This window comes from Schistocerca serialis, chromosome 6 (genome assembly GCF_023864345.2).
Source record: "Schistocerca serialis cubense isolate TAMUIC-IGC-003099 chromosome 6, iqSchSeri2.2, whole genome shotgun sequence".
Classification (NCBI taxonomy): Eukaryota; Metazoa; Arthropoda; class Insecta; order Orthoptera; family Acrididae; genus Schistocerca; species Schistocerca serialis.
Genome location: NC_064643.1, coordinates 159,743,174 through 159,768,907, shown reverse-complemented (window position 1 = coordinate 159,768,907; position 25,734 = coordinate 159,743,174). Strand labels below are relative to the sequence as shown.

Below are 25,734 nucleotides of genomic sequence, written 5' to 3'. Positions count from 1 at the left end.
CACTCTTTGAATACAGAACATTCTGATTTATCCAGTTTCTCTTTGTAGTTAAGCCTTGATATTCAGCAGTTCCCTCTAATTGCCACCATCTATACAGGGTAATAGTGACCGGGCCAAATATCTCACGAAATAAAAATCAAACGAAAAAACTACAAAGAACGAAACTCGTCTAGCTTGAATGGGGAAACCAGATGGCGCTATGGTTGGCCCGCTAGATGGCGCTGCCATAGTCAAACAGATATCAACTGCGTTTTTTTAAATAGGAACCCCCATTTTTTATTACATATTCGTGTAGTACGTAAAGGAATACAAACGTTTTAGTTGGACCACTTTTTTCACTTTGTGATAGATGGCGCTGTTATAGTCACAAACATATGGGTCACAATTTTAGACGAACAGTTGGTAACAGGTAGATTTTTTCAATTAAAGTACAGAACGTAGGTACGTTTGAACATTTTATTTCGGTTGTTCCAATGTGATACAGGTACCTTTGTGAACTTATCATTTCTGAGAACGCATGCTGTTACAGCGTGATTACCTGTAAATACCACATTAATGCAATAAATAATGGCCCAGTCACGATCAATGGACCACTCTGTATGCGTCTCTCATTGTTTAAGTATATCCCACTGCCATTGTATAGACTGTCTCTTCTTATCTTTCTTTACTTCCACTCCTTCACCATACCTTGGCAGCTCACAAAGTTTGGGGGTCCAACTTGTGTTTAAAATAGCAGGGCAGGATTCGCCCTCCGCTATACCTACGTGTTGAAGCTTGCCGGTCTGGGAGGGTCAGATCCCCTGAGCCTATGTATGGTCTCCATTCATCTGTATTTTTCATTTCCACTGTCTCCTCTCTCCTTTGTTCCCACTGTTTCTTTCTCCATCCTCCTCCATCTTTCTTTATTTTTTACTACCAGTGCCTCCCATTGACCATCAATATTTCTCCTCTCTTTGGCTCCCACTGCTATTGTCTTCATCCATCTCTCTTTCCCTTTCACTGCTACTTTCTCTTTTCACCATCACTGTCCTCTCTCTCTCTCTCTCTCTCTCTCTCTCTCTCTTTCTCTCTCTCACTCTCTCTCCCACTGGCACTGTCTCCTCTCCCTTCCACCATCACTGTCTCTCTCTGTTACTCTCTTTTACCCCAAAAAATCGTGAATACGTTTGCAGGACTGAGGCAGCTGATTCTCCACTTTTAATTCAGAGTCTTTTAAAGAGGTACATATTCGTCTTTTTGTGCTAAGACTGAAACATTTTTCTGGCGGATTCTATTTTCTTCACTGTTACAGGAAGATGTGCTATTCATATAAAATTAATTCTGTAGGTCAGTAAAATTTTGAGAGTTTATGTACTTCGACACTTAAAAAGCATATCAGTATGAATAATATAAGGGTAACAAAATCGCTTACGTTAACCTATAAAGTCTTATTCGTGAAGAACTGCAGACTAAATGATTGTGTGATCTCAGAACTCTTGCAATGATCCTATAACCCTTGCCCTCTGCGCCAGTTAAAACTACATTTACTTCTCAGACGGATATTACGTTCATTTTTTATGCGCTTTGGTAAGGTAATTTTGAACCTCTGGACCTTGGTAACGGGTAATGATATCGAAAACAGTTTCGAAGTTCCCATAGAATATGATCTGAAGAACATATGGAAAGAATGTCGACGATATGCCATGAACAGAAATTACAGAAGCGGCCATCTTCGCAACTAATGGTTTTTCGTAACCAAAAATCATGGTCTTCTGGGGTTTTCTCAGAAACCGCCCGTGAAGAAATAGAGCTTTTATATGCTGCCTAAGGTTAACCCTAGATCACACCTAATGCGACAGAACCGTCCAATTAGTTCAATTTGCCTGGGCTGGAGGGAGTCTGTTATATTTAAATTGTCTTAGTGATCAACAGAATGGGAGATATGACGCCCTGAAATATCGCATTTTCGTGCACAGCCGGATAAAATCAATCATTGTGACGTAATGTCCTTATTGTGATACGACAGCTCTTGTTCTCCATACACGTAAATGATCCTACGGGTAGTATGAATAGCAATCTGCAATTGTTTGCTGATGACGCTTCAGTGTATGGGAAAGTGCCATCGTTGAGTCAGTGCAAGATACAGGAAGGGTTGGAGAGAATTTTTGTGTTCTACGGTGAATGGAAACTTGCTCTGAAAGTGGAAAAATCTTAGTCAATGAGGATGAGTAGGAAAAGTCCGCTCCGGTAGCTGAGTGGTCAGCGCGACGGAATGCCGCGCACAGGGGCTCGGGTTCGATTCCCGGCAGGGTCGGGGATTTTTCTCCGCTCAGGGACTGGATGTTGTGTTGTCCTCATCCTCGTCATCGCGTTGTGTTGTCTTCCACATCATCTCATCCACCGCGGTGGCGACAGGAAGGGTATCCGGTCACCCCTTACTAAATCAAACCATAACCATGCCGACCCTGTGCAAGTGCGGGACAAAGGCACAAGGAAAAGAAGAGTAGGAAACACAATCCTGTCGCGTTAGAATACAATATTTCTGGTGTGCTCCTTGACATTGTCGTGTCGATCTGATATTAAGGCGTGACATTGCAAATGAATATGAAATTGAACGTACACGTATGATCGGTTGTAAGAAGGTGGGTAATCGATCTGTGTTCATTCGGAGAATTTCATGAAAGTGTAGCTCATCCACGAAGGAGTCGACGTATTGAACACTTGTTGGACCCATTATCAAGTATTGCTCAAGTGTTTGAGACCCGCACCGGGTCGGTTTAAAGGAAGGCATCGAAACAATATAAAAATCGTGCTGCTATATTTGTTACTGGTAGGCTCGAGCAAGACACGAGTATTATGGAATTACTCTGTGAGTTAAAATGGGAATCCCTGGAGGAAATAAGAAGTTCTCTCCGCATAACGCCATTGACTAGAGATTCGCCATTTGCCGCTGACTGAAAAACAATCCTATGGCCACCAACATGCATGTCACATATGGACTGCAAAGACAAGATGAGTGAAATCAGGACTCGTACAGCAGCATATAGACTCCGTCTGTGAGGTGAACAGGATAGGGAGTGATTAGGTACTCTCCGCCATGTACCGATGGAGGCTTGAGGAATATGTTTGCAGATTTAAGTGTTACACAAACTATAGTCACTGAAGCACTGTTAATCCATATCGGAAGTAGTATTCGTCTTTTCCTCTATATGTACCTGTATGATGCAATCTTCCTTCAGACCCTCTTAATGACGCTTCGATGCATACGGCTACTTTCATCTTCCTAGAGTACATCATTTTTCAGTGCAAAAGTAATATAGAAGCAGTAGTGTCCAATCTGACGAATTTAACAATTTATGGACAGGACTTTTACTAAGCTTTAATTAAATCTCACTTTTTCTCCTTACATTTAAGCACAAATTAATTGTACCAGCCACGCGGAGTGGCTGCGCGGTTAGAGGCGCTATGTCACGGACTGCGCGGCTCCTCCCGCCGGAGGTTCGAGTCCTCCCTCGGGCATGGGTGTGTGGGTCGTTATTAGCATAAGTTAGTTTACGTAATGTGTAAGTCTAGGGACCGATAACCTCACCAGTTTGGTCCCGTAGGAATTCACACACTTTTGAACACTTTAATTGTACAAGACATTTAACAAATATTTTTGGCTCAAAATAAGCAGGTCACTGAGTCAAATAAATGCCATGTAAGCTACAATTCATCCTCAGCTTTGTTCTGGCTGCGGACACTGAAATACTTACGCAAAATATGTTGTGACTTGGCAAGACAGCCAAGCCACTAGGAGGTGAAGCCGAAAGGCACGCGTTTAAGCTCACGCAGACTGGCGTGAGGTCTGGAACAGGTAAAGTAATTGAGACTAGCAAGTAAAGTACGTAGCTTCTTGAATACTTAACTTTAATCCATAGTTGGTGAACATCTGTCTGACGGTACATGCATCACAAGATAAATAGCAAATGATAATGGCGCCTTGCTAGGTCGTAGCAAATGACGTAGCTGAAGGCTATGCTAACTATCGTCTCGGCAAATGAGAGCGTAATTTGTAAGTGAACCATCGCTTAGCAAAGTCGGCTGTACAACTGGGGCGAGTGCTAGGAAGTCTCTCTAGACCTGCCGTGTGGCGGCGCTCGGTCTGCAATCACTGATAGTGGCGACACGCGGGTCCGACGTATACAAACGGACCGCGGCCGATTTAAAGGCTACCACCTAGCAAGTGTGGTGTCTGGCGGTGACACCACAAAATATACAGTAGTGATTTTCCAGTGGGAAAATGACCCACGAGAAAGGAAGGACAGGATTAACGTCTCGTGACGACGTTGTGTTAGAGACTGAGTGCTAGGCGTGATCAGCACGGTTATGACAGGAAATCGTCACGACATTTAATGAGGAAACATTGTTCACTCTTGCTATTCAGCGAGATAAACGAAGTAATTTATCATGTATTTGCTCTACTGTTGCCAGTCATAATTTTCTGAATTTCCCGCCACAAATATGCCGCACGTCTTGGGATCTGTAGTGGAAAAGGAAAAGAATTTTATACCTGCCCTTTTATCTGGAAATCTTCAACGTAAGAAGCATGTAGGGTGGGCATAACATAATGCGTTTTGCATACGCAGTGGACTATGTCAGCATTAGTTGAGTCAGTAACTCTTAGAGGCCCGAAAAATTCGCAATTTGCGGTAAATGCGAATAAATATGCGAAAATGCGAAATTACGTAATAACTTCTATTTCACAGCGAATTGCGTCCAGGTGGACTATTTTATCACAGGTAGTTTGAAATAGCTTTATTTTCTGTCCATAAATACCGAAAATCCACTCTGTTGTCGATTACTTGTACTGCAAAATCATTTAATGTAGCCCAGCTTATCAAGATAATGTACCCGACAATGTGGGTACAAAATGAAAAGTACACGAACGCAACGATATATCAGTGCGCTCGGTGCTCTGGTCACACCGATTGTGGCCAGTGAAGATACATGCTGCGTAATCCAACACAGGACTCAGTCGTGGGACCTAGCATCTTAGGACAAAGGAATGCTTACGTTTGTCTGCTAGCTAAAGTTCAAAATTTGGAATGATGCGGACACTTTAACGAGCCAGTTTTAGGTGGCAAGTGTTTTTGTAATTTTGGTTCCGTTACAAAACACTAAAATATGAGAGCTGCAAAGCCTGTAGAGGCACAGAGAACGACAGCAGCACTCCTAGTGGCATGGCAGTAAGCTTGGAGTTCGAGAAAATATGGCGTGGAAAATATTTTTAATCCGAAATACGCGATCAGATGACAATATTCTTCATTTATACTTCACGGCTGGGCCTCATAGTCTAGAAGGGAAGTGCGCACCTGTAAACTGAAAGGTTTTTGTGACCTCACTACATTCAAGAAATCTTAATCACCTCTTGACTATTAAATAATTTATTTGTGAAACTCAGTACTGTAATTTCGACTATGTAGCTATTATGAAGGAGAAATAATTCCACCTTAGCACATTTCAAAATTTAAAAATTATCTGAAATGTCATGACACAGAAAGTGGTTTCACCGTAATCTGCTCCTTATTACCCTCTTGTTCGTGTAGCACTCTTTGAATGGCACTGTCAATATATACCTCGTATTCTGCTAGTTTTGCATGCGTCTCTAATATTGTATGGATAAAACGATTCCCTATCTGCAAATGCTAAAAATGAAGCAGTAGTTATGCAAACGTGTTCACACATTATTAACAGGTACTCAGGTACTACAGACAATACATTTTAGCAAAAATCAGTGCAGTATACTCATCCTCCCACTCCAATGAAAATTTAAAAGCAAATAATACACAGTCTCATGCTTTCATCATTGTATCTACTAGTGGATTCTGAATAACTAGAGTTTACTAAATGCAGTAGCATTCAGTACAGTGGAAATAAGTTCACACTATACCACACAATCTCATGTACAGATATGCGCTCCATGTATTATATTTTTTGTGCATAATAGTACCTGGCACGATGGCTTCTGTCACTAATACCACAAAGCGTACTCACAATCAGTGGCAAGAAGTAACACCATTCAATGCAGAAACACATATTCATTCCGTGACAAGATGTAATACGGTTGAGTACCATTTCTGTCAATAGCCCTCACATGGAGTTCATTAAATGTGAGAAAGTACGACAAATGGATGCAAACTATAATAGAGTAGAACATGAATAATGTACTGGTACTTACAGCGCATTTAAATGTTGTAAGACAAAAACAAACATGGAATCATTTATACCACGCAGTATTACAGACGGAAGCAAAAATCAAGCAGATTATGAGCAACACATTCACGACACAAGTCAGAGTCCAACTCACACACACACACACACACACACACACACACACACTACGTCGTAATTAGGAACACAATCATATGAAACCAGCTTTGTGTCGAAAGACAGCAAAACAAAAAAAGGCTTTAAATCATACAGTAAGAAACCGAGATGATGAGCTGATAAACTTGCAACAGTCCAAATCGCCTGGCAGCGAACCAACATCATATTGCCGGAACTTGCTCTGTAACTTTCACCCCCCTCGGTTTCGTGAAATGCTGGTACTTGTCAAGCCTGAACTACCTTGTTTACCCCGGCTGCTGTAACCGAGCAGTTCTAGGTGCTTCAGTCTGGAACCGCGCTGTTGTTACGGTCGCAGGTTTGAATCCTGCGTCGTGCATGGATGTGTGTGACGTCCTTAGGTTAGTTAGGTTTAAGTAATTCTAAGTCTAGGGAAATGATGACCTCAGATGTTAAGTCCCATAATGCTTAGAGCCAGTTTAACTATTTTTTTTTTTAACCTCGTTTACGACACTGCCAACATGAGCAAGGAATTGCGTGGTAGCCGTTACGGAATGCTTTGTGTTGCACGTTGCTCATTGTTTTCTTATTTTGGTATCAGTGAAGAACCTAATCCTGCTCTATCAACGTGTTCTCTTACGACCATCAAAACAGCAGTGTGAGTCGGGGATCCCTATGACCACATGTCAAGTTTCTGCAAAGACCATGCGTCAAGTTCTACATTTGCAGATGTGCAAAATATGAATATAACCTGGCTGCTCTGTGAGAGGGCTTGTTTCCATTCACTGCTCCTCTATAACTCTAGTTTGTTTATGCTCGCTGTCTTCTGCTGGTTTATAGTGTACACTGTGTGTAGTATAGTGCTGTGTAGTGTAGTGTTGTATAGTAGTGTAGTCCAGAACTATAAATTAGAAAATTTGTTATACATCAATGGTGCATAGTGCAATAGACCAGTAAATCTGCCTTCTGGACGAACAGATATCTGTGCACCAGAAGGCCAAATGACTGTACATAGATTTTTTCTATTATTACTATTTTCTCTTTTATATAAGTGTTCTATCTAGATTCCACTCTTAAAGAGCATAATATTTACTTATTATTAACATATTTGTTTTAATTACATTAAAATATTATGTACTCTTTTCATGCCAGATCAAGTGCACATTCAGTGTGTTCCTTTACACCCAATCATCCAGAACATTATGACCACCTACCTAATAGTCAGTACGTCCACCTTTGGCATGGATAAGGCAGTGACACATCAGGGTGTGTAAGCACTGCGGCCCTGGTAAGTCGCTGGAGAGGCTGGCACCATATCTCCAAACACAAGTCACCTAATTCCCGAAAATTCTGCGAGGGGGGGAGCGGGGGGTGATGAGCACATCCCAGATGTGTTCAGCCGAGTTCAGACATGGCGAGTTGAAGGGCTATCACACCATTTTAAACTCGCCACTGTGTTCTTCAAAACCACTCCATCACACTCCTGGCCTTGTGACGTGGTGCATTATCTCATGGAAAAATGCCACTGCCATTGGGAAACATGATCGTCATGAAGGGGTCTACATAGACTACAACCAGTGTACAATACCCCTTGGCCATCAAGGTACTTGCACAAGCTCTACTGGATCCATGGATGGCCATGTGAAGGTCCCAGAGCATAAAAAATGGAGACACCGGCAACTTGTCTCCATCCTGCAGTACAAGTTGTTCCCCTGGAAGATAACAAATTTGCACTCTCCTATTGGCATGATGGGGAAAGTATCAGTGTTCATGAGACCATACAATGCTCTGCCATTGCGCCAACGTCCAGTGCCATTGGTCACATGCCCATTCCAGTTGTAGTTGCCGATGTCGTGGTGTTAACACCAGTACATGGATGGGTCGTCAGCTGGGGAGGCCCATTGTTAGGAGTGTTTGGTGCACGGTGCATTCAGACACACTTGTGCACCGCCCAGCGTTAAAGTCTGATGTTAGCTCCACCACAGTTCACTGCCTGGCCTGTTTTACTAGTCTGCCCAGCTTATGACGTCCAACATCTGTGATGAGAGGTGGCCGTCCGACCCCACGATGTCTGGACATGGTTTCATGCCGGTTTCGCCACATGCTGGAAACACTTACCAAAGCACCCCTCAAACACCTGACAAATCGTGCAGTTTCGAAAATGCTCATGCTGAGTCTCCACACCATCACAATCTGCCCTCGGTCACACTCATATACAGGACGGAGAAAAACTGTGTCACAACATTTTAACCCCGGATAGATGATGCCAGAAGGAATCAAAATTACGATTGTTGTGTAGATTGACAATGTACAGTTTTTAAACTATGGAAAATTGGCACCACACTCTCCAACTGGCCACATGATAGCCCTCTTGCTGGATGCTCTGGACAACACATGACCACAAATGCTTTGCCTGCCGGAGATCGCGGTATAGCCAAGGTGGTCCACATGCTCAGTGTTAGTGTGCCAGCCTTCCACTCTGGGGGCTTGGGGGCAAACCTTCCGGGGTCCTCACACACCCATTTTAGTTTCATGATAAGACTTACTGGGAACAAACTCATTAACAGCTGTTAGTTTGTGTTCAGAAAGTCTTTTACAAATTGTGTTGGTCTTGAAAAGGGCTTTTTCGTAGCTAGGACATTGTTTGCTTAAAGCAGGTGCTCAAACGTGCAGCCCTCTGACGTGACACAAGCTTGGTGACATCGAATGGTGTTTCGCCAAACTCTTTCAAAGATTTCTGGCATTGCCCTGATGTGATTGGTGGCATGTTGAACGTGGTCCATTAAATCCTCTTTGTTTCTAGGTGGTTTGCATCCGGTTGGGTGAACTAGAAACTTGAAGGATCACCACATGAAAAAGTCCGGTGGCGTGAGGTCTGGTGATTGTGGGGGCCATGTACTACGAGCACCTCTACCAATTACCCGGGCACTAAAGAGTTCATTTAAATATACATGCAAAGCACAACTGTTATGTATGGGCGCTCCATCATGCAGCAACCACATATGTAGCCATATGTCCAGGGGAACATTTTCCAGCAGGTCACTTAGAGCTTCTTGCGAAAATTGGAGGTAATTTGCCCCGGTAATTCGAGGAGGTCATCCACAATGCCTGCCCAAATGTTGAGCGAAAATCGTTCCTGGTGTCTGTGGACATACAAAACTTGAGGATTTCCCCTTGCCCAGTAATGAACGTTTCAAATATTGTAAAGGCCATCCCAATGGAAGATGCACTCCTCGGTAAACAATACAATGGCGGGGAAGTCGGGATCTCATGCAACACATCGCAGGAACCACTGGCAAAACCCTAGTCTGTGTTCGTAGTTCGCCACGGGATTAGGTCTTGGGCAGGGTGAAAATTCAATGGATGCTGGCCGTCATCCTTTACAAACCCCCAGACTAACCGATGAGTGACCCCCATGTCGTGTCCAGCAGCTCGAGTACTTGTTGTAGGTGTTCCTGAAGTGCTTGAGAACCGTCTCTTCAAATGCTGCATCCCATCATGTTCGAGGTCTTCCAGCATCACCATGATATTCCACTACTGAGCCTATTTGCCAAGTCGCTGGTGAATTGCTGTGGATGTTTGTGGGTGTGGGTGGCATCCTGCTGGGTACCATTCCCCATACAAATGTCAAGCTCCATGTGTATTACCATCGCCTAGTCCATAAACAAAAACCATGTCTCGTTGTTCTTCAAACAAATACTGAGCCGCTATGCTTACTGTATGACTAAATCGCAGGTGATGTGTGTGTGCTCCAAAGTCAAGCTTACGTGTGAATGCCTCTGACGTGAGATGGAGACAAACAACAAGACCTATTTGACAAGAGCTCATATCACATTGGGCCAGTGACGGGGCAAGGGACATTTGTATGCATGAACCGACAACCATAGCGCTGCTCGTCAACCGACAAATGGCAACAGGTCAATCCCATGGCCAATGGGAGCATGTGGCGTTTAAAAATGGTGTGTTGTCGACCTACACAACATTAGTAATTTTGGTTCCTACTGGCATCAGCTATCTAGGGTTAAAATTTCTTGAAACAGTTTTCCTCCACCCTGTAGATCGTACACCTTACCCGTTCTACACATGGACAGCACATTCAAATGGTTCTGAGCACTATGGAACTTATCATCTATGGTCATCAGTCCCCTAGAACTTAGAACTACTTAAACCTAACTAACCTAAGGACATCATACAACACCCAGTCATCGTGAGGCAGAGAAAATCCATGACCCCGCCGGGAATCGAACCCGGGAACCCGGGCGCGGGAAGCGAGAACACTACCGCACGACCGCGAGTTGCGGACACACCACGTTCACTGATACTACATGCACCATGTGTGTGTCTGACTAGCAGTCATTCCTTGCCAAATGACACTGCTATCTCATAGATGGGTTTATACTGATAGCAGGTCATCGCCTGGATGGGTTCATATTGATAGTAAGTTGGTAGTCATAATGTTCTGGCTGGTCAGTGTATTACAGACTAAAAGGAAAAAGTAAATAAACTAAAAATAATAAATGTCCACAGTATGCACTGTTGAGCGACAGGAAAACAAAACCTGTTAATGCATTTCGACAACTCCAGAAGTCTTCCCCTAACATGTGAAGAGTTATTTTCAGCTATATTTCTATGCTACATACATTGTCGATTCTATCCATAGTGTTGTCAAGTATGTGTCGCACAGCCATGAATGCCCACAAAAGGTCGAAATCAACACTCTGCAATTTGTAACTATCAAACGTGGTAGGAAAAGTAAAACAATGTCGAAAAACATTTTAAATCAGAAGTGTGAAAATGATGCTGTTTCTCAACAGACATAATCATTAAATGAAAACTTAAATAGACCTAAAAGAAGAAAATAAGCAAAGACCATTTCGGGAAATAACTGTTAAAGGCTTTGCAAACACAAACATTCCAGTTAGAAACCCCAAAATCACCATTTCTTTCTTTTCAATCAGTTTCATAGCTCTCCAGGAACGTAACATAACAACCATTACATTTTTACTTATAATCATCTGTAAATAAAAAGATGTGAATTTTGTCTAAAAATATGCAATTTCCCAAAAACAGATGCGAATTTTGTCAAAAATAGCTGCAACATTTTCAGTTCCCTAGACTAACATCTGACTTGGCTACTGAAAGGCAGTATTCCCTGATAAACAAAATAATATAACATTTATTGTTGGAGAACTGCTTCTGTAGACATCATTGCTGACACATGCCTATGAGGTGGCATTGTACTCTGAGGTTGACAGCTCATATCTTAGGGGTGGGAAAAATTTTCACAGCTAATATTTGAGTGGCAAAAAGAGTAAAGTTTCAGATGACCAGACTTGGTGCAAATGTCCTGGAATTTAACTCCAAAAGTCCCCATGACATTGCATGTAATGGGGACATGTAACATTGCTGATGTTGATCTGTTTATTGAATGGGGCACTAAACCTGCCAGTTCCCTTGATGCTATTGGAGATGTATAGGCTGTGTGTCAGCACCGAATTTCAACCTCTCTCTTTTCTCATCGTGCAACACAACCACAATACCACCCTCTACACTCAACAGACACACTGAAGACACAACTCTCACACAGTGCGGAAAGGTGCCAGTCTGCAACAAGGAAAATGTGTCTTCCCAACTAGGCTCAGGTCTCCCTCTGTTAACAATGCCATATGGCTCTCCCTTCTAACTGGCTGCACACAGATTTAAAAACTATCTTCTTACCCATGGCTACATCCATCTATGCACCTTATTCTCTGCTGTTTTATACCATGCAACACCTGGGCAGATGTATACTCTATCTTGGGTACTCTGCTGTGTGGCATGATCTTTTATGTGAAACAGCCTGAAAAAACTATTGCCTTGCTGCGGCGTCATTCTCGCAACCTGGTTCCTACACTAACTGACATGTGTACCCCAGTCAACTAAGTGTAGAAGAGAAATATGAACAGGTCATTTCCAAGATTTGCATATGGCACACCACCTTGTTTCCATGTCCACCCCTGTTCTCGTACAAGTATCTTACTCCCACAATATTTTTAAACAAATAGTCACATATGTACAAAATTTGGTTGAAATTGTTCCAGGGCTTCTAGAATAATATTTTTATGCCAACCTTTTTCACCCTCATCCTCACACACAGTAATTTGTTTTCAAACAGGAAGTGATAAGTGTGCCAAGTTTGGAAGACATTGTTTCACAGAGATGGCTGATATGTTATTGTCTATGCACACCCATCCCCTTCCTAACAAAGGGGTGTAACACCATCTGCACTGCCACAAATCACCATAGTGACCCCAATCGAATATTTTTTTTTATATTTTGCCATGGCTTCTCATCCCTGGAGGTATTACAGGTATAATTCCCACATAGTATTACCATATAAATAATAACACAAATAATGAGTCAGTTACATACAAAATTTGGTTGAAATAGCTCCTGGCTTTCCTGAGTTATGCTTCTATATCACACTCTTTCCACCCCCCCCCCCCCCCACTCTAAGGGAAGCAGGTGACTCTTACACCCACAACGTTTCTCTCCACAAAGTAAGGATAATGTATACTGACTGTTGTTGAAATTGATCTAGTAGTATAGGAGATGTTTAACATACATACAAATATTTTTATACTACACTAGCTTTTTACTTATGGCTATGCCTACGTCCAAATATGTCCGAGTCTCTATTGTTTCATCGAATTAATAAGGAAAAATTTAAATCTCTTCCCTAATCTACTTTTTCCCTTCTCTTTCTCACTCCCTTCTTCACACTCTGTCCTTCTTCCTCTTCACATGCTCTCCTTCTTAAATCTGCCTCCTTACACACTTTTTCCTTTCCCACCTGCACAGTAGACCTCCTCATCTTTCATCTCTCTTCTACGCCTCCTGCTCTTCACCTCTCTCTCTGTCTACCCCTCCTCCCCCTATCCTGCGCATCACCTCCTCCCCCTCTCTTTGTCCATCTCCACCTCCCCTCTCCCTGTCCTTCTTCATCTCCTCCTTTCTCTGGTCATTTTCCCCTCCCCCATGTTTCTGGTCTCTCTTCCTCCCCCTTACCTCTGTACCCACCTCCTATGTCATCAACATCCCAATGAGAGCCACAGTATTTCTTCATAGACCATAAATGGTGTGTGTATAATCTCGTTTGAAATCAATTCAGTGGTTTAGGAGGAGATGTGGAATACACACAGACACACACACACACACACACACACACACACACACACACACACACACACACACAGCCACTACAAGTTCAGTGCTTGATTTGTGATGATATAAGCCGGTACCCAGTACTGATGAAAAGGAATCAGATCCGCACATTTTATGATGTGGTACAAAACAATTTTTTTTATGTGTACAAATATTGTATTTTAACTTTTAAAATGCTCAGGAAAGCATAAAAATAACATTTTAATAAGTCTAAATTTTGAAAACAGCCACCACAAGCTCACAGTACCAGAACCTCTGTTTTTCCAAATCAAGCACTGACTAAAACCATTACTTAACTGAATAATATCCCCTTTCACATTTTATGACATAGTCAGCTGTGACAGAAACTTTTATCTGTCTTTCTACAGAACTGTCAATGGATGACTTGGCAGCACAGGCGTTTGTCTTCTTCATTGCGGGGTTCGAGACATCGTCAACGGCGACAAGCTTTACTCTGCACGAACTGGCACTCAACCCAGATGTACAGAGCAAACTACATGATGAAATTGACACTGTGCTGAAGGAAAACAATGGTGAAATTTCCTACGACACCATCGGCAAAATGACTTACCTCGACAAAGTGGTATCTGGTAAGGAAAATCAATCTTCAATTTGAATTCCACTTTTAAGTAAATGTATTACACTCTATTCAGATATGTTACAGCAGAACCTCCCAGCCCAGGTTTCCATAGTGATTAGCATATTGTGCATACCTTCTTCATCATGTACTGTCATTATACAAGTCAGAATGAGTGGCAAGGTTCACCCACGCGCTTATACAGTGATGAAGGAAGGAAGGAAGAATTGTCACAAATTGAGTCCTCAGAAATTGAACATTAACTCGGACTGCAATTACGAAAGAGAGGGTTCACTTTTAGCCTTCATTTGAGGTGCCATACTGGCCTCAAACTAAACAGATTCAGAGAAATAATAGAACCCATTTCAAAAAACTGTTTAAAGTTTCGAATCTACAGCCTATTTACTATAAACCAACTATTGATTATGATTCAGACTGGGAGCATGTGTATCTGCCCTGCACCCATACAAGAAAAACATCTAAAGAATCTGCCAAATATAGCTTAAAATGACATTCACAGCTCACTTACAAATCCATAAATCTGGGAATTTTGCTTACCATATTTACTCAAATTTAAGCCGCACTCGAATCTAAGCCACACCTGAAAAATGAGACTCGAAATCGAGGAAAAAAAATTTTCCCGAATCTAAGCCACACCTGAAATCTGAGACTCGAAATTCAAGGGGAGAGAAAAGTTTTAGGTGGCACTTCCAAATCGAAACAAAGTTGGTCCATTGTAATATGGGACACAATTTAGGTTGAATGAATGATGATACAGCTGTAGTAGTTTGGTTCGAGTTGTAAGCTTAGCAGTTAAGCTTTACCAGGTAGCCGTTGTTATGCGTCAGGCACTCCGTCCGTATTTATACGGGTACCCTTCCTTTTTCATATTTTTCTTTGATCTGACAAGTGCAGTTCTCTTTGTTATGGGTGTTTCCATCACTCAAAGCTGAAAATGCATTACTGTACTGTGTCATGCATTGTTTGTGGCATTCCGAAAATGAGGGTTTACGGTCTGTCGCCGTACGCTACCGCCGCTTACAATTTAAAAAACAAAGAGAGGAATCATCTCATTAGCGAAACAATGGCAAGAGACTGCTGTTCGTTGCTACTTACACTGCTGCTTTCTTTGATAATGATCAACAAGAACCAAATAATAGACTGCGTATGATAGAAGATGTTCTGAACGAGAATTTAGCGAAAATTTTTTCCGTTTGAAAATCTTTGCAGACGCCTCTTTAGTACATTACATTATGCACAGAAATTAGAGTCATCTTAGATTTAAAAATCTAGTCAATTGCCGTGCTTCATTTCTGACTGTATCACTATTAGGCATAAGAATAATACGAATATAAACATGACATGGTATGTATATTCTTCCGCGTCTGCTGTTGCCTCATTCTAGTTTCGTAGTTTATTAGGCGGACAGGATTTAAATGAGATAGCAGCAAACACGAAAGAATACATGGCAAAATGTTTGTATTCGTATTATTCTTATGGTGAAGAGAATACTGTATGTGATTCACAATTCATAAAAGTTCCTATTAGCAACCATTTCTTCTCACAGTTAGGAAACAATTCAGAAAGCAGAGTTGGCCATATTGACAAATATCCCAAACAGTCTTGCCAGTCGGATTTTCGTAGTACATTGAAATGCTGCTACGTTCGAAGAGGCACAATACGGAATTTGTATTTACTTCGTTGGATAATGTATGAAAATGCAGTGGTCGAAACTCGGGGCGGAGAAAAAAAAAAGCTCGTCTTCCACCTTTTTTTAATTTATTTACTGACGCAGAGGTTTTGGTGCCAGTACTTGTCTTTGTGCCTGTGAAGCATGTCTGCGTAGCGCTACATATATTCGACGACAGAAGTTAGTTGTGGCGGCACCTACCAGCATTTTTCAGAACTTCCGCTTACTTTGCACTCGATTCTAAGCCGCAGGCGGTTTTTTGGATTACAAAAACTGGAAAAAAGTGCAGCTTAGATTCGAGTAAATATGGTACAGACATTTGAACTTTGTCTCTGCCCACTGATTGACATTACTCAGTACTAAATCCCCACCATTTTCTTGAAATTTGGCACTGGTGTACTGTTGGTATAAACGTAGAAAAATATAAAATTTTACTGAGATATATCAACTCATTTCTGAATTAAAGAGCTGCAAAACTATCATAAATGGTCCCAAAAATGGGGAACAGCAATTTATAGAATTGCTGTAGAAGCTACAGACCTGGGATACATACCATTTTACAGAATTTTTTACACCCTTTCACATGGTATACAATAATACATAAAGCAAATTTAAAATTTTAATTTTTTTTCCAAAAATTTCCCAGTTTATTCCATGAGTAGCTTATACTGTTGTAAATTACATATGGTTCTAGGAGACTTTCCTGAAATCTATGCCTTTTGCTAGACCCATCCAGTCCTTTTCCTTCACTCCTCTTCCTTCCCCTTGAGCCCTTCTGCTGGAAAAAGGAGCCACTGGCTCCAGGGGCTTCTGTAATTATGCCACTACCGATTAGTGAGTAGATTTTTTATCTGTCCAATTACATTATAGTGTCAAAAATTGTTTTATTTTCTTGTTGTAAAACCTATTTTTGTTAGAAATGTCTTTGAAAAAGATTGTTTTCATAGGAACACTCTCTTTCTCAGTTGCAATAACTCAGGATTCAACATATTTCGGTAAGAATTGATGAATGCAGATGGTGGGTCTTGGGCATGGCTACCATAATGTGCTGAAATTATAAAATGACAAAAATAACAATGGTTATAACAAGGGTTATTTCTGTAATGAATTCTGCAGTTAGAAGAAATGATCTTACATTTGTGGAATATTTCAGCTCCACATTTTGCTCTCATTCAGAGCATCAAGAATATTCTACTGAATGAATTACTATTGACCTCCAAAACACTCAATGGTTGACTGTAGACAATGATAAAGATAAACAAAGACCACCCGGACTTGTCAGAATAAGCCTGTCTCACAAACATGACACTAGCAATTAAGGGTTATACAGCAAATGCTAACCCCACTATATTGTCTCACTGCAATTAGCCATGTAAAGCTACAATGACTAAATGAGAGATTTAGCAGAATCATGGGAAATCAATTCTAGAAGTTTGTGTGGATTCTGAAGTGAAAAAAAGCTCTGTTCTCCACATTCCTGTGGACAGTTTAAAGTAGTTCCTCTTCCTCCTCTTCAGACGCTTACACTTGAGCTATAGGTTTTTTTTCTGGCAGACAATCACCTCTGCACACAACACTGGTCTTGATTACCAATAGCCAATCTGAGTTCCATTTGTTGACTTTCAACTGAATGAATGATGACATATTGTTATGTAGGCGCTTGGTCATCTGGCACTGTGGAAGCAATGACCTTCCCTCCCCTGAAGAGATATTCACTGCTACTCAGGAAGGGAAGGTGACAAGGCGACCTTTTCACTGTACCCATCACAACCAGGTGTAATGCTTTCTGAATCTCTATTTCATGATCCAAACAGGAAATTGACTGGCTGTTTACTAAAACTGCAAGCAGTTGCCGGTCGGATCCATCACTTACATACAAGCATGAGGGTTTTGTTCCAGACTATGACTACAGCTGCATGCCAGCACAGTAGTAAATAAGGGGGTGCAAGAACAGCAGCTGCAACAACCTAGCATAATAGGTTCTAGACATGAGGAAAACAATACGGTCGTGTTGTTACCCAAACACTGAGGCTAATCCAGAAAGAGATCATACTGCAGTATGATTCATGGGAACTGTTACCAGGAAATTAATCATAAATTGAAAATAGTATCTACCATTATTGCTAGCTAGGTATTTAGCACAACAATCATTGTTTCAGGCCATAGTCTACATCTAACATGAAGAACACTTGAACACAGTGCAAATCTAATTGATATGATCAAAGTATTGGTAAGTTGTTGGAAAGAGCAAGTGTGGGCATACTAAAAATGAGATTTGACATGAAGAAGTGACCTACAGACAGGTTATTTACCTGGCTTGGCTGTAAATTCTGTAGAATAGGCAGCAGCATCTGGTGTTGCACCAGCTATGGCGGCAGTGAAATATAAAGAAAATCATGATGTGGTTGTTAAAATGAACATTGCTTAATCTGCATAGGAACACCTGATTTCCTCTGCTTGCAACACTTGCTAAACATATGAATCAGTCTGTACAAGAAAGCAGACCAAGATGGATGCCCTAGGGTGAAACTACTTATACTAATGATGTCTTTGTCCTATAAAAGAAGACTTGTCTCCACCAAAATCTAATTCAGACAAAGTACAGGCACAGAATGAGAGTGAGGTGAGGTGTATTCATATTTTTATTAGCTTTCTATATGAAAGAACTACCAAAGTTGTGTATACAGCCTCCTTGGATCTAAACTTATTAGTATATCAAAATTTAATTCATATAACTGCTCCCTTTTAATCTTTATTAATTAAATGGTCCTATTATTTAAGGGAATGCTCTCGATGTTTGTCCTCTGATACAGTTCATCATAATTTTATCATATCAAACTATCATTTTGCTCTCCCTTAAATATTGTTTTTTCTTTTCTGTTCCAGAGTCTCTCAGGAAATATCCACCAGTACCATTTCTGAACAGAGAATGCAACCAAGACTACAAGATTCCCGACAGTGATGTCATTCTGGAAAAAGGAACTCCAGTAGCGCTGTCTGTGCTGGGCCTACACTATGAACCCAAATATTTCCCTGACCCTGATCGTTTTGATCCTGAGAGGTTCTCCGAAGAAGCCAAAGCTAGGCGACACCCCTATGTCTACCTGCCTTTTGGAGAGGGACCACGCATTTGCATTGGTAAGTAGTAAAGATAAAAAACTCTGTGAGTGTAAGTCTGATGTTGAGGCCTGCACACATTACAAATCAAGGCCACTACTTCATTTCTTTCTACTACATTCCATGAGTCTGATGAGTGTAAGAACAGTGGCACTGTGGTTGCTTCCTACCTATTCAGTCATTCTCTCTCACTGAATTGTGCAGGAGTGTAAGGCTAGTTGTAAAGTTCAGTGTACAATCTTGGTGTCATAAAGTATCACTATCAGGGCAAAAATAACCAGTTATCAGGATCAGAAAGGTCTAAAGAAAACTGTGTTTTGTGAAACTGTGGAGGGTGTGAGACATAAATGGAGTGATGCAGTGTATACGACTGCAAATATTCTCCATATGAGGAAGATGCTCTAGCCTATGCTTCAAATGGAAAACACACAAAATTTTTCATTGCAAACAAAATGGTTGTGTCCTTATATATTCCACCTCCACCATGTATAAAAATGTGGTCTGTCAAAAGAATACATGACTCAGAGCAGAACTACTGTTGTTGCAGCCAAAAACAAACTACTCATGATTCTTTTGGTCATGGCATCTTGTATTTATGAGCTGGTAGTGTATTGTACTGATTATCATTCATTTTTGTAACCTTTTCAATGAGGACTGCAAGTTTATTTTAATGCTTAACCACCATTTAGAGAATATGTTTGTACGGAGATGTTCATAAATGTATAATATACATACACACACACAAACACACAATCACACACAAAAATAATACCCATAAATACACATACATATATAAATTTAATATGTTGTTGTTGTGGTCTTCAGTCCTGAGACTGGTTTGATGCAGCTCTCCATGCTACTCTATCCTGTGCAAGCTTCTTCATCTCCCAGTACCTACTGCAACCTACATCCTTCTGAATCTGCTTCGTGTATTCATCTATTGGTCTCCCTCTATGATTATTATCCTCTACGCTGCCCTCCAATACTAAACTGGTGATCCCTTGATGCCTCAGAACATGTCCTACCAACCGATCTCTTCTTCTAGTCAAGTTGTGCCACTAACTTCTCTTCTCCCCAATCCTATTCAACACCTCCTCATTAATTATGTGATCTACCCATCTAATCTTCAGCATTCTTCTGTAGCACCACATTTCGAATGCTTCTATTCTCTTCTTGTCTACACTATTTATCGTCCATGTTTCAGTTCCATACATGGCTACACTCAATTCAAATACTTTCAGAAACGACTTCCTGACATTTAAATCTATACTCGATGTTAACAAATTTCTCTTCTTCAGAAACACTTTCCTTCCCATTGCCAGTCTACATTTTATATCCTCTCTACTTCAACCACCATCAGTTATTTTGCTTCCCAAATAGCAAAACTCCTTTACTACTATAAGTGTCTCATTTCCTAATCTAACACCCTCAGCATCACCCGACTTAATTCGACTACATTCCATTATCCTCGTTTTGCTTTTGTTGATGTTCATCTTATATCCTCCTTTCAAGGCACTATCCATTCCATTCAACTGCTCTTCCAAGTCCTTTGCTGTCTATGACAGAATTACAATGTCATCGGTGAACATCAAAGTTTTTATTTCTTCTCCATGGATTTTAATACCTACTCCGAATTTTTCATTTGTTTCCTTCACTGCTTGCTCAGTATACAGATTGAATAACATCATGGAGAGGTTACAACCCTGTCTCACTCCCTTCCCAACCACTGCTTCCCTTTCACGCCCCTCGACTCTTATAACTGCCATTTGGTTTCTATACAAATTGTAAATAGCCTTTCGCTCCCTGTATTTTACCCCTGCCACCTTCAGAATTTGAAAGAGAGTATTCCAGTCAACATTGTCAAAAGCTTTCTCTAAGTCTACAAATGCTAGAAACGTAGGTTTGCCTTTCCTTACTCAAGCTTCTAAGATAAGTCGTAGGGTCAGTATTGCCTCACGTGTTCCAATATTTCCACAGAATCCAAACTGATCTTCCCCTAAGTAGGCTTCTACTAGTTTTTCCATTCATCTGTAATGAATTCGCATTAGTATTTTGCAACCGTGACTTATTAAACTGATAGTTCGGTAATTTTCACACCTGTCAACACCTGCTTTCTTTGGGATTGGAATTATTATATTCTTTAATGTACATATATGCATTGGTGGAACAGAACGTGAAAAAGGACATCTTGTCTGAGAAGTACAATTTTCAGTACAAGCAAAAAGTTTGATAATGTTTAAAACATCTATTTTCATTTTTTGTATAGTACAGTAATTTACATCATTCTGTCCAATTTGAAACTTGTTTGAATCCAATAGGACTCAATAATACAATTAAAAGCAATCAACATTAGTCTTCTGAAAACAGACCTCTCATCATTATGGAGAAAAAACATTGGGCTGACAAAAAGCCTCTTTTCTAAATCTTCAGCTGCATATGCACTGCTTCACAGAATAGCACCTCCTTAATTTTAGAAGCATTTTAACGACTTCAAATTAGCTTTGTGTAAAAGAAGAGCATTTTGTGAATAAAACAACACCAAACAAGAGAAGTGGTCCATTTTTATATGAGAACTGTAAATGCCTACAAATGCTACCAGTTTGCAGTTGACAGACCTAAAACAACAGCTGACAGTTGTCATTACTGTAGTGATGTAAGCCTACACCTACAACACATGTTAATCCTGCTGGTTCTGCTGTAAATGAAAATGGTGAAGCTGCTGTGAACAGATGTTGTTCCAGTGGTTGTCAGCCTCAAGACTGATGTGATGCAGCTCTCCATGCTACTCTATTCTGTGTGAGTCCTTCATCTCTGAATATTCTGGATCTGCTTAATGTATTCATCTCTTGTTCTCCCCCTATGATTTTTACCCTCCATGCTTCCCTCCAATACTAAATTGGTGGTGATCCCTTGATGTCTCAGAATGTGTCCTATCAATCAGTCCCTTTCTCTAGTCAGGTTGTGCCACAAATTTCTTTTCTCTCCAATTCCATGCTGTACCTCCTCTTAGTTGCATGATCAACCCAACTTACCTTCAACATTCTTCTCACCACATTTCAAAAGGCTCTGTTCTCTTCTTGTGTTCATTTTGTGTGTGTGCGTGTGTGTGTGTGTGTGTGAGTGTGTGTGTGTGTGTGTGTGTGTGTGTGTGTTTGTGTGTGTGTTAACAAATTTCTCTTCTTCAGAAATACTTTGCTTGCCATAACCATACCAGCCCTCTCTACTTCGGACAGCATCAGTTATTTCACTGCCCAAAGATCAAAATTCTTCTACTACTTTAAGTGCCTTGTTTCCTAGTCACATGGTTTTAATTTGACTACATTGCATTAACCTTGTTTTAGTTTTGTTTACGTTCATCTTACATTCCCCTTTCAAGACACTGCCCATTCCATTCAACTGTCCCTCCAAGTCTTTTGCTGTCTCTTGCAAAATTACAATACCATTTGAGACTTCAAAGTTTTTAGTTTTTCTTCCTGGACTTTAATTCCTACTCCCAATTTTTATTTGGTTTCCTTTACTGTTCATTTGCTGTACAGGTTGAATAACACTGAGGATAGGCTACAGCCCTGTCTGACTCCATTCTCAACCACTGGTTTCTTTTCATGCCTTTCAACTCTTATAACTGCAGTCTGGTTTCTGCAGAAATTGTACATAGAGTTTCACTCCCTGTATTTTACCCCAGCCATCTTCAGAATTTCAAAGAGAGTATTCCAGTCAGCAGTGTCAAAAGCTTTCTCCAAGTGTACAAATGATATATGTGTAGGTTTGCTTTCCATAAACTATCTTCTAAGAGAATTCTTAGGGTCAGTATTGTCTTGCATATACCCAAATTGATCTTCCCCAAGATCAGCTTCTACCAGTGTCCCCATTCTTCTATAAAGAATTAATGTTAGCATTTTGTAACCATGGCCTATTAAACTGATAGTGTGGTAATATTCACACCTGTCAGCACCTGATTTCTTTGGAATTGGAATTATTATATTCTTCTTGAAGTCTGAGGGTACGTTGCCTGTCTCTTATATCTTGCACACCAGATCATCCTCCAAAGGTTATCAGTAGTTCCAACAGAATGTCATCTAGTCCCGGGCCTTGTTGTGAATTGGGCCTTTCAGTACTCTGTGAAATTCTTCTTGCAGTATAATATCTCCTACCTCATCTTCATCTAGGTCCTCTTCCATTTCCATAACATTGCCTTCTAGTACATCTCCTTTGTAAAGACATTCTACATACTTCTTCCACCTTTCTACTTTTCCTCCTTTGCTTAGGACAGGTTTTCCACCTCAGCTATAGTTATTTATACAGATGGTTAATTTTCCTGTAGGTGGCATCTATCTTTCCCCTACTGATTTATCCTTCTAAATTCTTTGGAATTGGAATTATTATATTCTTCTTGAAGTCTTAGGGTATGTTGCTTGTCTTATATCTCTAGCCATTCCTGCTTAGCCATTTTGCACTTCCTGTTAATCTCATTTCTTAGACATTTGCAATTCCTTTTGCCTGCTTCATGTACTGCATTTTTATATTTTCTCAACTCATCAATGAAATTCAATACAGCTTGTGTTTCCCAACAAGGAGAATTCATTGAATTCAAAGAACAACTAAAATTTTATCTTCTGGATAACCACTCCTATTGTTTAGAGGAATTTTTTGGCAGTGTGTGACACTTTGTGTTGCGTTTGATTTTACACATTACTCTGCAAACTTAATCTGAAGCACTGGTATAAAGCTTCTTGATAGAATGCCATATGTATCAATTAGACTGTAATCCTTGTATTTTGTTTATATGACTACTATTACTACAGTCATCTGGCTTATAACTGTAGCAGTTGGACCTGACTTTTCTTGTACCTGTCTACACGTGATTGAGATTGTAAGCTGTATGAATTATGACCATTTACAAATGGTTATTACTGAAATCATCTGGCATGTTCTACATCCTAGTGATATATTTGTGTGATGGATCTATGGAAACTAAAAATAAATAAAATAGGTAAATAGATGATAAGGGATCTCAACTCAATCTATTCTGCATGACAGAGCTTGGTGATATGCAACATATGTAAAACCTTAGTTGCTTTATATTCTTGGAGGTATGTATTGTCTATGCAACCAACTAAAGGCAGTTTGTTTGTTGCCATATGTGTAAAAAAGGAAACACGTATTACAGACCACTGATGATTCTTCCCAAATAAATGAAGCAAAAGGCATATGACAATAAATAAACTACCGTTAATTGGTTGCATAGATGGTACATACCTCCCAAGAGTTAATGCATCTTCTTTACAGTAAGTAGCAATCCATATTTTCCTATATTGCTGATACTCCTACCTAGAGTTTGAAAACTTACCTACCTTCTCCTACGTAAAACTGTCATGGCAGGCATGTTATCTGATCCTTTGCTTCAAGTCTGATGGTGGAAGGTTGGTTGCATAGGCCAGTAGTGGATCAGCCCACTACCAGTGAACTAGGATCTGACCTCCCTTCACACTCTATTAGTCTGTAGCACTCTTGCAAAGGCATCTGTCACAGCACATACCTGAAGCCACATCCTGCAGCCACTGAATACATGTAGCTGGACTGTACATGGCATATTTCACTGACATTTCTCAATTAACATGAGTATAGTTTCTCAATTCACTGAGAAACCTCTGATACACATATTACATTGTTGGTTGGGCATATTAATGTTGAGGTCATGATATTAACCTGTTGTCCCACAATTGTCACCTGCATTTCTTCAAATGAAGCGACATTTTTGTTTGTTACTCAGGCTCAAAACGCTTGGAAATTGAAAGTTGATAGCCCTAGTCTCTGTGCTGTGGGAGTTGATATTGTCATTAAAAGAAACACTAGAAGTTTGGAGTCTCCTGCAATAGCAAATTGAACAAGATCTATCTGAAATATATATATATATATATACTATTAAAGGGAGATTTTGATGACATTTTAAAGAGAGGCATTGTCTCCCTGATGAAGAGGTGCAGCATATGTTGATTCAGCATATCATGATCATGCTTCATACTTAAGATTTCTATACATGTTTCAGGTATGAGGATGGGCCTGCTGCAAACCAAAGTGGGTCTTGTGAACTTACTGTCAAAGTACAGTGTGCAGCCTACACAGAAGACAGTAGCAAAACTTGATTTCCATCCTAGGTCCTCAATCCTAATGACCAAAAGTGGAATCCACATTCAGTTTGTAAAGCGTTCCTAGGAGGACAACACTGAAGAACAATATCATGTCAAAATTCACCCATTTTAGTGTTGTTTATATATGTAAGCACTATGATTCATAGATAGTCCTTACACAGTGGCTTTACTGTATGGAAGACTATTGTGCACAGTTGTGTTGCCCCCAATCTTCAGTATTGTACTTTTAACAGCACATATTATGTTTATGTACTTAATATAAATAAACACAGTTTCTTTATTTCAGTCATAACTACTTATTTAGTTAAAGAAAAATATTATTACAACTGTTCTTTGTAAGATTCCAAAAAAGGGCAATCACAGCAGCCACTATCAGGTGCTGCCATTGAATAGCAACTTTAAACAACTGTCTCCAGGTTGACTGTCCTATCTGACAGATACCGACAGCAGTGCTTTCTCTTTTGTTTTCTCGATGTGATTAATTAATGGTGTGCTTCTGGGTGTTCTGATGAATTTTTCTCTCTTTTTGCTTAAAAGCATACCAATCACCAGTTGCAATGTTGAGGTGCTGCTATGGTGCACAAATGGTACATCAGTTGAACACAGCTCTATGCTTTTGTAAAAGAACATTTTGATGTAATTTTATGAGATAGATATTTACAGAAATGAAATTATTTGAATAATGGAGCTAT

General features: G+C 40.3%; 1 protein-coding gene across 1 annotated transcript in view; it reads left to right on the top strand.

The window, feature by feature from the left end:
* LOC126484321 (cytochrome P450 6k1-like) overlaps positions 1 to 25,327 on the top strand; it is a 64,344-nt gene extending 39,017 nt beyond the window's left edge. Inside the window, exons 6-8 of the mRNA XM_050107762.1 lie at positions 13,878 to 14,099; positions 18,663 to 18,914; positions 24,940 to 25,327. Coding sequence (XP_049963719.1) covers positions 13,878 to 14,099; positions 18,663 to 18,914; positions 24,940 to 25,106 — 641 coding nt within the window. The 3' untranslated portion in view covers positions 25,107 to 25,327. The remainder of the gene's footprint in view (positions 1 to 13,877; positions 14,100 to 18,662; positions 18,915 to 24,939) is intronic.
* Positions 25,328 to 25,734: the final 407 nt, after the last annotated feature.